This window comes from Macrobrachium rosenbergii, chromosome 6 (genome assembly GCF_040412425.1).
Source record: "Macrobrachium rosenbergii isolate ZJJX-2024 chromosome 6, ASM4041242v1, whole genome shotgun sequence".
NCBI lineage: Eukaryota > Metazoa > Arthropoda > Malacostraca > Decapoda > Palaemonidae > Macrobrachium > Macrobrachium rosenbergii.
The window spans coordinates 49,664,012-49,678,877 of NC_089746.1; the positions used below are offsets into that span (position 1 = coordinate 49,664,012).

General features: G+C 35.6%; 1 protein-coding gene across 1 annotated transcript; it reads left to right on the forward strand.

Moving 5' to 3' along the window:
* Positions 1-3,705: 3,705 nt before the first annotated feature.
* Positions 3,706-7,632, forward strand: LOC136839844 (N66 matrix protein-like). Its single transcript, XM_067106173.1, has 4 exons — positions 3,706-3,741; positions 5,809-5,875; positions 6,319-6,470; positions 6,742-7,632. The coding sequence occupies exons 1-4, from the start codon at positions 3,706-3,708 to the stop codon at positions 7,630-7,632; spliced, it is 1,146 nt and encodes a 381-aa protein (XP_066962274.1).
* The last annotated feature ends 7,234 nt before the right edge of the window (positions 7,633-14,866 follow it).

Here is a 14,866-nt window from a genome sequence, read left to right on the forward strand (position 1 = left end):
CATTATTCCGTTCCTTAAGAATTACTGTCTCAATTTTAAAACTCTTGTTATTCCACCATTACTGTACGACACTTTACTGTGATAATTCTTTGAATCATTCTTCATCAAGATATCAGACAGAACTGCTTTAAAGACTCTTTGCATGAACGGATTTGTAAAATCATACAAAATGCATCCGTCACAACGTCTATGAGTTACCAGAATCTTGCTAGGTTATATTAACTGATTGCATTCTCTGATATATCATCCAATATTTGGAATTTCCCCCTGATCTTCTTCAACTTACTTCCTTCCTGGTTACTTCCTCATTCTTGAACTCTTAAACTTTTGTTAAAACTCTCACCTCCTTCGGGACTCCTCCAACAAAAGTCCTCTTTATTTCACGAAACTCATTACATTTTTTTTTATTTTAATTTTCTACGAGTCATTACTATCGCTATTTCTAAGACTGCCTGCTCTTTACAGGCTTAAACAAATAAAATTTCCAATGTCTTTTTTCTTTTATTGTATTTTATGTACACAGATCTTAATCCGGGTGAATCTTCATTTCACATTTTACCATTGTTGTCATTATTCTCTTCAGGTGTATTTGTTACCCCACAGTTCCGTTCATTATCATTTTCTGTGCGCTGTCCTCCTTTTTCAAGCCATGACATCCATTATTCATTCTTCTACGGTAACGTCCACGCCACAGAAGATCTAGAACTCTCTAAGAAATTTCAACAAATTACCCGCTGTAAACTTTTCGCTGCGAGAATTGGTACCTAGTAATATTTTATTCCCTTTCGAGATTCTACATCCAAAGTGTTTCCGCTATTCTATTTCTGAAGTTTGGAGTGGGAGACGCACAAATATTTAAAGGAATCAGCTAATCTATTATGTAACCTGTTCTGTATCTATGGCTCACAGCATTGCTGTTCTTTTTGTATTTCTCCAAGACAGCAATTGACAATGAATAAGAATAATATCTTTTTTCAATGGCCATACTTTGGGAACGAGAGAGAGAGAGAGAGAGATGCTGTGATACGCTTAGGTAAATAAATATAAGAGAGAGAGAGAGAGAGAGAGAGAGAGAGAGAGAGAGAGAGATGAATTTTGTAATGGACTGGGTAAAATTCATTATGCACCCTATGAATTCTGCTTTGATATCTCTGAGGTAAATGTACCTAAAATACCTGAGAAAGGCAACTATACTGTGTGAGAGAGAGAGAGAGAGAGAGAGAGAGAGAGAGAGAGAGAGAGAGAGAGAGAGAGAGCTCAGGACGGCTGCTATTCTAGAAAATATAGCTTCACATTTATGTCATGTACAATATCCTTCGCCGGCGCAATAGATCACTCTCAAGTATCCCAGACAATTCCTGTAGCGCTCATATTGCAAGATGGCTGGATCCCCAAGGGGCACCGCCCTCCGGTTGCAGAAAGTCCCTCATTCCCAACAAATCTTGTTCGGTTTTCAGTTACCTTCAGGAATTCTATCGAGACACGGCGCCATCTTCTTTTATCATCGTCATTTCAGCTGTTGCAACATGCTTCCATTTTCTTATAAGATTCATTGCTTTTTATTTCAACTAGGGGACAATTCTCAGTTGCAAATCACAAATGATTTATCATAAATTTTAAATTATCTAATTTTTGTGGATGCCAATCTTAATAAAAAAGAAGTTTGACGTTTTCCTCAGGGTCATGTAATATTCTCCATTTTCAAGGTTTCGGAAATAATATTCTGTAAAGGATAATAGAACACTTTCCCATTTAAATGCTTCAAAGATCTACTCTCTGTTCCATTTTATATTCTTATCCTATTCTTAAAAACCTTAACATTCTCGCGTTATATTCTTAAAGTTTTAATATTCTGAAATGCTCAATAACATTTCTGTCAAAGTTTATCATTCCACAGTTACCAATCCAGTCGAAGATAGGTGTAACGACTCATTTCACTTTCGCAAAAGGCAGGATAATGATAAAGCATTGAGGAATTTAATGAAACTCGTGCATTTATAAGCTTTCCACTGTACCCATGAATCTGTCACCTTTATGATACCGACTGATAATTTTCACCGTTCAACAACCCAATGTGAACTGCTAATTAGCTTTACTGAGAGCAATACTTGATGGGCACAGTCGTATTTATATACGGTTATTTGCTGAAATGTATTATTATTATTATTATTATTATTATTATTATTATTATTATTATTATTATTATTATTATTATTATTATTATTGTTGTTGTTGTTGTTATATTATTATTATTATTATTATTATTATTATTATTATTATTATTATTATTATTATTATTATTATTATTATTATTACTGTGTAATAAAAATCCAGAATTATATAGTAAACTGAATTACTACGTAAAAGACAAAAGCAAAGACTTTCGGACACCTGAACGGTGTTTCTCATTATTATTATTATTATTATTATTATTATTATTATTATTATTATTATTATTATTATTATTATTATTATTGACGCTGTAATTGTTGTTGTTGAACGAATGTATTTTCATTGCTCAACATTCTATTGTTATTATGTCTTTTTATGCTATCTGGGTAAACAACACTTGTATCTCATTTAAGCTTAAAGAAAACAAGTAATAATACGTGGTTATGCATCATATTCCCCATCTTTATGTTGAATTTCATCTGATAACACAATATATCCTCCCAAAGAGAAAGTTTGTGAAGAATTTACAACATTCATTTATTGAATTTCCACGGCCCTTTTATGCTACCATCGCCATCACATATAATTTAACTTTATTCACTCACGATATTCACAGTTAAAAAGAAAAAGTAAATGTATTTCTTGGTCAGAATTAATTGTATGCAATCTCTAAATTTGCAATTACCCGGTAAATTCGATACATTTCCTAATCAAAATTAGTCATATTCAGTCATGAAGTTGGCAGTTATCCAGAAAAACAGATGTATTTCGCATTCAGAATCAATAATATTTGGTTTAGAATTTCGCAGTTAGCTGGAAAACTATATGTGATTCGTACTCAAAATTTATTAAATTCAGTCAAGAATTCACAATATTACGGAAAAATAGACGTATTATGCGTCCAAAAGGGAATCACATTCAGACTCAAAATTCACAATTGCTTGGAGAACCAGATGCAATTCTTACTCAAAATTTATTACATTCAGTCAAAATATTCGCATATCTCCGCAATATCATACACATTTTGCACTCAAAATAAATCATATTCACTCTCAAAATTCACAATTCCTCGAAAATTAAATGTACTTATTAATAAAAACTAACAATTCACACCTGGAAATTCAGATGCATTTCTTACTCAAAGTTTATTATATTTATTCAAGAAATTCACATTTATCCAGAATACTATACATATTTTGCATTCAAAATAAATGATATTCGCTCTCAAAATTCACAATTCCTCGAAAATTAAATGTACTTCTTAATAAAAACTAATAATATTCACTGTCGAAATCCGAAATTATTTGGAACAAGAGATGTATTTCGTACCCAAAACATTGAAAGGAAAAACACTCGACTATAATCCGCGTATATTCCCGTTCCAGAAACTCCTGGATTAACCTCGGGCTATATCTTCTAAATCCTCTTCCCTTGTATTTCAGAAAGTGATGTTTGACCTTTCCAATCAGATCAAGATAAGAGAGATTCTGGGAAAGTGAGCAAATGGCCATTTAGTATTTAAGGGGGAACGGCATGAACCTTTGGTCGAGAACGTCTTCCCCACAGAAGGTAAGGAACTGTAGGAATGGCAGGTCAATTTCACGTAGGTGTGTACACACACACACACACACAGACACACACACACACACACACACACACACACACATATATATATATATATATATATATATATATATATATATATATATATATATATATATATATATATATATATATATATATACACATATATAAGTATGTATGTGTAACTCAATCACGAAGATATGGAAGGTGATGAATGTATAAATAAAGGCAAATGCCACGAAGGAAAAGTGAAACAACGCAGTGGTTGCTAAGCCTTTTGACACACGGTCCTTTACTAGCAGTCTGCTAGTAAAGGACCGTGTATCGAAAGGCCTAGCAACCACTCTGTTGTTTCACACTTCCTTCGTGGCATTTGCCTAAATAATGTATTATGTATGTATGTATATATATATATATATATATATATATATATATATATATATATATATATATATATATATATATATATATATATATATATATATATATATATATATATATATATATATATATGTATAATTATATATGTGTGTGCGTGTGTGCATATGTATATACATACACAGTATGTGTGTGTCTGGTGTTTATGTGTGTGTATATATATGTCACCAATTTTCACGCAAATACGTGCATTCACATACGCAATGAAATTCCATTTGAGTACATATTACGTTCATACTTATAGAAAGGTAAACTGAATTCCTCTCCTGGCTGTAAGTATACAGCTGATGAATCCTGCAACTTTCAATTGTCTTCTAAGCCTTTCATGTTATTAGCAATGTCATAAGAATATGGTTTCATTTTGCATTTCTGTAATTTTCATTCTAACAAAAATCTTAAACCATTTCTCAATAATAGTATATAATTTACAAGTTACAAGACACGAAGGACAAAATCTTTATGATTCAGCAAGACTCATCCGCACGTCGTTTTTCTCTCTCTCTCTCTCTCTCTCTCTCTCTCTCTCTCTCTCTCTCTCTCTCTCTCTCTCTCTCGTCCCGGCTTGTTAAATGAGGAACACGAGAGAGGTAGACTTGTAGCCCTCGAGTCCCCGTCTGTTACAAGCATTAGGGTTTAGCCAGGGGCTGGCAGGACGAGAAAGGAACCGGAGTATCTTGAAGAAAGGTACAATACCTTCAATTTCGACTTCTGGCTCTTTGGCTTTGTATACAGAGGTACTTTGCTCTTTGGTTTCTTTCTTCTTAATTCGTTTTTGTTTTTCTGCTTGTTGTGTGTCATGATCTTTCTTTTAAAAATGCGTCATTTATTTCATGATGCTCTATTCATACTTTTCTTGATAGTCTCTTTCTTCTTAATTCGAAATTGTTTTACTTCTGGTTGTTTAATCGTGTGTGGAAGTCTTTGCTTATTATTGTTTTTCATTTGCGATTTTTGACATGATCTTCTTTTAAAACGCGTGATTTATTTCATGGTGCTTTATCTATACTTTTCATTTTAGTTTCTTTCTCCTTAATCCGAATTTGTTTTTCTTCTCGTTGTTTTTGTCATGATCTTTCTTTTAAAAATTCGTCATTTATTTCATGATGCTTTATCTATACTTTACTTTTTAACTGATTTCTTCTTAATTCAAAATTGTTTGTCTTTTCGTTGTTTAATCGCGTGTGGAAGTCTTTTGTGCCCTTCGTTCATTTACGATTTTCGTCATGCTCTGTCTGTTAAACATTCGTCATTTATTTAATGATGTTTATTTATAGTTATCCTAGTTTTAACCTCCCTCAGGCTGAGTTCCTTTGCACCTAACTATTGAAGAAATGAAAATTTTACAAATGCGCTAATATCAATTTTTTTTTTTTTTTTTTGCTTAGAATGTTATTATAAAAATATAGGACGCATTGCACCAAGTTATACGACAAAGAGTCAAAGAAACCCGAAACTTTATGACATTAAGATTCAGTATAATTCGGTTCCAAATCATTACATCTTTAGAAAGAAAGACTGTTACTTCAGTTGGTATGTATTCAAAATAAACAAGAGGCAACAATATACGCACTGCTGATTAAAATTTAGCATCGAGGATATTCTTGCACTTAACAGGACAGCTGCCACAATCAATACAGCACAGCTGAGATTTCTACTTTACAACCAAGTTACTCATACGAAGGTAAGATGGAATGAAATAGGTAGTATCATATTTCGGAAAATATGTCATATTTCATTAAAAAAAAAAAAGTTTTCGGCTTTGCATACCAAATACAATTATGCTAATAATTAATTTGGGTGGCTGTGAGACTGTATGGCAAAAGATAAAAAATAAACCGAGCTAACGCCAAAGAAGATAATTTTCTATTCATTAATCATCTTTCCATTGTATAATGAGAAAGTATAAAGTCATTCCATAACGCGTAGATAATTCTTTTCTAAATCTGGATCGTTGTTGATAATTACTGATCATTTTCCGTGTCACTACGTCTTGGTATAAATGTGCAGATGGAGAGACATCACAAGTTGGACATTTAAATATCAACATTAGCTGCAATTGTTAGGAAGAGCGTATTAAAATACCTAACCACGAAATCAGACCATTTTTTCATCACAATCTTTCAGGTCCTCTTCTGAAAACGGAAGAAGAAGAAGAAGAAGAAGAAGAAGAAGAAGAAGAAGAAGAAGAAGAAAGAAAGCGACCGACCTTCCCATCAGGTCACCTGCATGAAATAACGCTCTCAACCACCGCCCCCCCAACTCCCCACACCAGGAAGGTAATATCCTGAGGACGACTCGAAACAGTACACACGCAGACACACTCTCGCGAGCGGCATCTGAAGAAACGACCTTTTGTCGCGGCGGAAGCGACGCGGATTAGACAAAAGACTTGGAATGAAATTCTTACTGTATTATGAGTTCTTCTCGAGAGGCCTCGGCTACCAAGTTCAGGGTGGTCGCTTTGATGTCGCGCGTCGAGACCTTCCCTCGTATGCGACACAAGACTCAGAAGGAATGTGTTTGTTCGTGACATGCAACGCGAGCTAGAAGACGGGACGATGCAGCCTTGATGGTGGTGAGAATGATGGTCTTCATGGTGATGAGAATGATGGTCTTCATGGTGATGAGAATGACGGTCGTAATGGTGATGAGAATGATGGCCTTAATGGTGATAAGAATGGCGGTCGTAATGGCGATGAGAATGATGGTCTTAACGGTGGTGAGAATGATGGTCTTAATGGTGATGAGAATGACGGTCGTAATGGTGATACGAATAATGGTCTAGATGGTGATGAAAATGACGGTCGTATTGGTGATGAGAATGACGGTCGTAATGGTGATAAAAATAATGTTCGTAATGGTGATGAGAATGATGGTCTTAACGGTGGTGAGAATGATGGTCTTAATGGTGATGAGAATGACGGTCGTAATGGTGATACGAATAATGGTCTAGATGGTGATGAAAATGACGGTCGTATTGGTGATGAAAATGATGGTCTTAATGGTGATGAGAATGACGGTCGTAATGGTGATAAAAATAATGTTCGTAATGGTGATGAGAATGATGGTCTTAACGGTGGTAAGAATGATGGTCTTAATGGTGATGAGAATGACGGTCGTAATGGTGATACGAATAATGGTCTAGATGGTGATGAAAATGACGGTCGTATTGGTGATGAAAATGATGGTCTTAATGGTGATGAGAATGACGGTCGTAATGGTGATAAAAATAATGTTCGTAATGGTGATGAGAATGATGGTCTTAACGGTGATGAGAATGACGGTCGTAATGGTGATACGATTAATGGTCTAGATGGTGATGAAAATTATGGTCTTAATGGTGATGAGAATGACGGTCGTAATGGTGATAAAAATAATGTTCGTAATGGTGATGAGAATGACGGTCGTAATGGTGATGAGAATGACATTTTCAGGTGATGAACATAATGCAAAAGTTTGAGTGCCAAGTCATGCAGCCTTAATAGTGATGAGAATGATGGCTATAATGGTGATGAGATTTAACGCTTTCAGGTGATGATGATATTGATGATGATAATACTAAAGTTTGAAAGTCAAATCATGCAGCCTTAATGGCGATGAGAATGATGGTCGTAATGGTGATGAGAATGACGCTTCCGCGTGATGATGATATTGATGACGATAATACAAAAGTTTGAAAGCTAAGTCATGAAGGCTAAAGGGTTAATGAGAATGATGGTCCTAATGGTGATGAGAATACTGGTCGTAATGGTGTTGCAAATGATAGCCGTATTGCTGGTGAGAATCACCCTTTCAGATTATGATGATATTGATGATGATAACACTAAAGTTTGAATGTTGCGTCGTGCAGCCTTAATGGTGATGAGAATGATGGCCGTAATGCTGTTGATGATATTGACGATAACACAATAGTTTGAATACTAAGTCATTCACCATCATTTTTAATTAGAATGATGGTCGTAATGGTGATGAGAATGACGCTTTCAGGTGGTGATGATGATAATAAAAAAATTTCATGCTAATTCATGCGGCATTAATGGTGCTGAGAATGATGGTCGTAAGCGTGATGAGAAAGACATTGGTAATCGTGATGAGATGACGCTTTCAGGTGGTGATGATACTGATGATGATAACACAGAAGTTTGAGTGATACGTCATGCAGCCTTAATGGTAAAAGAGAATGATGGTCGTAAGGGTGATGAGAATGACGGTCGCAATGGTGATGAGAATGTCGCTTTCAGGCGATGATGTTGATAATGATAATACAATAGCTTGAAAACTAAGTCATGCAGCGTTAATGGTGACGAGAATGATGGGCGTAATGGTGATGAGAACGACGATTTCAGGTGGTGGTGATATTGATGATGATGATGGCACAAATATTTGAATGCCATCTGATGCAGTCTTAATTGTGATGAGAACGATGATGAAAGTCAGGAACACTAAGATGATGACGATGATGAATAATATGATGATGTGCATAGTTGAAGTCTAATTATGCATTCTAATGATAATCAGAATCACTGCAATGATAATTAAGAATATAACTGTAATTATGATAATGACGAGATTTCATCAGAAATAACAATGGCTATAATAGCCTTAAGACTTATAACACTGCAGTATCTCTACCTTCACTTACAATTATACATATGTATTATTATTTCAATTTTAATCTAGTGAGAAAAACGCTAAGTTCTTATACACTCTGATGTTAGATTATTCATTCTTCAGTACGCCGTAACAAGCTACCGTAAAATATCAGCATTATTTGAAATATAGGAATCTCAAAAATAAAAAATCTTACAGTACTATGATACGAATTATGTGCGTTTTCGACATAAAATTTTTTTGGAATCACAACTTAAACACGTTTTTAGTTTTCTGCAAAGGAAAACTACTGATATGGCTTTGTCTGTCCGTCCGGACTTTTTCTGTCGGTCATCAATCTTAAAAACTACTTAGGCTAGAGGACTGCAAATTGGTGTGTTGATCATTCACCCTCCAATCATCAAATATAACAAACTGCAGCCCTCTGGCCTAAGAAGTTTTTATTTTATTTATGGTTAAAGTTAGTCATGATTGTGTGATTGGCACCGCTATAGTTGCCAACAACGCATGCCACGACCGGGCCGTGGCTGAAAGTTTCATGGGCCGTGGCTGAGTTTCATACCGCATTATACGCTGTGCAAAAATTCGACTGCGCCGAAGAAACTTCGGCGCATTTTTTACTTGCTTATTTCTGTTTCTCTCCCAAAATATTTATGATTAACTTTATGTTCCCAGTGGCTTGTAATATGTTAGCAAGCATATAACGTGAAATCACTTGGCCAAGGAAATAGGTGTTTGCACACAAACGCACAAACACAAAATGAAACAAAGCCCTACGTGACCCAATGAATAACATCTCGGAGTAGGGAGAGTGACTGGGCGAGTTTCGTTCGACGTTGCGCATTCGTGTTTTGAAAGGGTTTCAATTGTTAAGCATAAATAGTCTAAAAGAAAAATGACGCTAAGAATCCTTAGGAAATAAAACAAGTAAAAAATGAGCCGAAGTTTCTTTGGCGCAATCGAGTTTTCTGTACGGCGTTAACTCTTAGCCTCGGCCCATGAAACTCAGCCATGGTCCGGTGGCGGCCTGTGTTGTACCTATAGCGGTGCCAGAAGTACGATTATGGCTAAATTTAACCTTAAATGAAATAAAAAAAAAACTACTGAGGCTAGAGGGCTGCAATTTGGTGCGTTTAGTGATTGGAGGGTGGATGATCAACACACCAATTTGCAGCCCTCTAGCCTCAGTAGTTTTTAAGATCTGAGGGCGGACGGACAGACAAAGCCGTCGCACTAGTTTCTGTAAGCTATGAAGATATCACTGGTATTATTTGCCGTTTCTGAGTGCACGAAGGACGAAGATGATAGAAAAGTGACTGCAGTGTTTACAGAGAAATGACTAAATTTATAGGAAAGTGAACTTAGTTTACAGAAAAGTGAATTTAATTATTAGAAAAGTGACTGCAGTGCTATCCTACTTGTTAGAAACGATACAGAAAACAGAAAGTATTTCCAATTGGAGAGAAAGGGTCCCGGACGGAGATCTGAAATTTATGAATGCAATAACCAAACAGAAAAAAAGAGAAAGGAGGAGAATATTCGGACGTAGTGAATGAAGAATGGGCTAGTGAAGATTATTTGTGGAGGGTGGAATATGGAAATTAGTGCGCAGCTGGGGAAAAACGCTAGACGGAGGTCCATCTCTTGTGTAGAACAGCGAATGATGTAGGGAAATAATAGAGTGGAGAATATGGAATTTAGGGAGAACGTAATGAAAAAAAAAAACAAAGCCAATTTGTCTAAAGAGAATGCGAACAACAAGAATTTTAGGAAGGCGGAGAATTTGTTGTAGAGTGGAGTGAACAGAGAGAAAGAGAGACAAAGATTGATACATACATGCCTACATATATATATATATATATATATATATATATATATATATATATATATATATATATATATATATATATATATATATATATATATATATATATATATATACATACATAAGGGTTACTGAATATGAGAAGTAGATGTGAAACAGAAATATGCAGGCTGAGAGGGGGTTAACATTGGACAAATTGGTGAGGGGGTGGATTATTGGTAAAAGCCCCTATAATAATCATGAAAATATTTATATCAATCATAGTCGTCGTTATACCTTTCTTGAAACATCCAAACTACAAGAGAGAGAGAGAGAGAGAGAGAGAGAGAGAGAGAGAGAGAGAGAGAGAGAGAGAGAGAGAGAGAGAGAGAGAGAGAATGGTTTCGTCAGAAATTTATCAGGAAAAAATATTGCAAAGAATTACAACTTAATACATATCTTTACCTAGATCTATATAAAAAAAGTTTGAAGATGGTCTTTAAATAAAATAGACCATTTTAGCGATATCTTTTTAAGAGGATCTTGCCATTTCCTAAATCCCTTCATTTGAGAAAATGGCAGTAAATGACCTATACGAAATTTCTTGCCAAGACACGACTGAGTTTCTCATTTCCTACTAGTGCAGTGAAGGTCAAGCTCAATTCAGTGCCTTGGAATTTCGTAAGTTTCTTTAACAGTTAAAGTGACATGTTGAATATTTTTCACAATCTATTTCTCAGAACACACAAATAACGAGGTATGAGTTTATGCTTTTAGGGTTAGAAACATTTATGAGTGCCTAATATATCTTCTCTTCTTGTCGTTCCTTTTATGTAAATAAGAATTGGTAGGCTTCTGGTTTCAACGCGAGATGGGCTACTGGAGGCCAGGGTATATCGTTGAATATCTTCATGAAACAAACAAATAAAATAGCCTTAAAATCCATGCAAGGAGCATCAAACAAAAATCACTTAAATTTATGAATGAAAAAGTAAAGAAGTCGTAACATATTTCCCTGCATACATTAAGAGAAACGTCATTCTTCAGCGCCGCATTACAGACTGGAAAGCTTTCGACCGGGACGCGTAAAACTTAAACCGGGCAGCGTTTTCCCGTAGAGTTTTCCAGAATGGGCCCAAGTAAGCAAGAATGTTTTTAATGAATTCTTTTCCCTGTCTTTTCTTGTCCTTTTGAGATGGAGAATACGTCCAATCCAATATTCAAATCAGGGTCTCTTTCGGTAGCAAAAAGAATTTCATCGTTGTCTGAGCGCATTTCAAGGGGAAACTTTCAATTCCTCTCTCTCTCTCTCTCTCTCTCTCTCTTTCATTTATTCATTCATAATTTGGGTATGTAAACGCAGACAGATATTTCTCTCTCTCTCTCTCTCTCTCTCTCTCTCTCTCTCTCTATACATACATACACACACACACACACACACACACACACACACATATATATATATATATATATATATATATATATATATATATATATATATATATATGCTTTTCTTTTCCGTAAATATTTGTATTCATGTTCTGACATACTTTACATAAAAATATATTCTAAAGGATAAAAAAAAATCCCTTCCCTAACTCAGTCCGTAAGACTAAGTTTTCATTCTTTTTTTCTTGCCTTTCCTCCAATCTAGCTGCCATCCACAACGGTCGCCTGACAATTATGTATATAATTCACATTTTTGGTCAGAGAGGCACGACGGATTTGTAGAGAACACACCCATCTGTCCCTCCTCGTCCGCTTGGAGTTTCGAACACGTGTCATACATCTGTGAGCTAGACGTGGTAACATCCAAGCCACGAGAGAGAGAGAGAGAGAGAGAGAGAGAGAGAGAGAGAGAGCGGTGGTTGCAGGATAATTGTATCAAGAAGCAAGAATCCATTTTCATAGCGTTTGAGGTCTTAGAGGCAAGGCTGAAAAACAAAGTATATGACCAAATGCTGACGCAATCGCGCATATACACAAAACAATCACATGCAGAGTACCTTCTAGTTTTCTGCAAAAGAAAACTACTGAGGTGGCTATTTGTCAGTCCATCCGCACTTTTCCTGTCCGTCCTCAGATCTTGAAAACTACTGAGGCTAGAGGGCTGTAAATTGGTATGTTGATCATCCACACTTTAATCATCAATCATACCAAATTGCATCCCTGTAGCCTTAGTAGTTTTTATTTTATGTAAGGTTTAAGTTAGCTATGATCGTGCGTCTGGCACTAATATAGGTGCCAATAACACAGGCCACGACCGGGCCGTGGCTGATAGTTTCATGGCCCGCGTCTGAGAGTTTCATGGGCCGTGGCTGACAGTTTCATACAGCATTATACGCTGTACAGAAAACTTGATTGCGCCGAAGAAACTTGGACGCATATTTTACTTGTTTCTATTGTCCTTTATAAAGCCCTGAGCATTTCTATAATATGTGGCTTTTTACTCTGCATCAAGCTTTGATTACGCTCGTAATCACGAAGACTCGCGTCGGATTTTTCGATGCTATGAATGAGCTCATAAGGTGCAGAGACTGCTCTGTGATCAAACAGTAATTGGAAAATACTTTTTGATAATTCTTCGTCAAAGAATATAGTGTGTAACTGCATTTCAGACGTCACGGCTCGTTATTTAAAACATTTTTCATAAGCTTCCTTTTGACGAGATTGGCCTTCTTATTGGAGTAGTATATATTTTTCTTTTTGCTCTTAACGTTTCCAGTTTTAGAACTATATGAGTTACTAATATAAACTTAGAATTTGAAACTGTTCCGTTGATTAAGTGCAAACTGGTCTTTTACATCTTAACATCTGTCTCAAAGTACCGGACTGTCGTAGATGTTTGTTGGATACACAGCATTATTGTAAGTTTTTAGAATATAAATCGTCAGAATACTAGTAATATAATTTTTTTCCCTTGCTTTCAAGAATACTGAATGTAGTTTCGCTATGGTCAAGCAGCACAATCTGCGGAGCCTGAAACTAAAATCTCTAAAGCCATTAGATGCCCTTCAAGAAAAACTATATATGCTCGATGAATTGAGCTCCGATCGAGCGATTTTTCATATTTTTACTTTGATTTCGTATGATTTGAGGAAATTTGGGATGTTCGTGTACAGAATCCGATGTATTCTATACCCAAAAGGAGCAGAATAAGTTCGTGTACAGAATCCGATCTATTCTATACCAAGAGGAGCAGAATAAATTGATAAACAATGACTGGTAGAGCTTCTTTTGAGTTTAACTTTGAACAGTAACCAAATTTGTAGCTTCAAAGAGGTAGCGTATATTGCATTGCCCTGTTCACTACTGGAAGTGGTTCTTGTGTTATAAACGCCATGTCAGATTCAAGACACTACTAAATATCTATATTAAATGCTTATTTTCTTTATTAGTAAACAAGAATCACGGCCATTACTTCATACCTCCATCTGACTCGTTAAAACAGAAACTAACAAATCCCTAAAAAAGGTAGAAAAAAGCAGCATGCACACATTGAAAGCAGGGAAATAAATAACAAAGAATTTGAAATTCCGGCCAAGTACGAAGAATCGGCCCTTATTAAAAACCTAAAAAAAAAAGAAAGGAGAAAAAAACTGGAACAAACTGATTTCCATCAAAAGCTTCATCATGGCAGAGTTTCCAAAGAAAATCAAACTTCTTACAGATCCTCCCATCAACTTTTCATAGTCCCCCGAACATATTACATTTTTTGGGAAGAAATTTCCCCGGCGCGGGGTCGATAGATCTTACAAAGGGAGCTATTAACGTACGTCCAAGAAATACAGAAGTTTAGGAGGTCTAATTTTTAAGAGTCTGGGAAGTTTTTTTTTTTTGTTTGTTTCTTGTTGCTTGTTTTTCCTCCGAGTTTCACTGAAGTGGAATGTTTGGAGGAGGACTGTGTGTGTTGGTTCTTGTGCAGGGAATTATGTACTGCTTGTGATATTCTTTATCAAGCGCTAACTTCGTTAGCAGTCGGAATGTAAACATGTTCTTCCCCTCCCTTCTCTCCCCCCTCCCCCGGAATTTTCTCTCTCTCTCTCTCTCTCTCTCTCTCTCTCTCTCTCTCTCTCTCTCTCTCTCTCTGTTTCTTTCTCATTCCTGATACTACTTACAACCTCCCGGAAATACACATGCACACACACACACACACACAAACAACACACACACACACACACACACATATATATATATATATATATATATATATATATATATATATATATATATATATATATATATATATATATTATA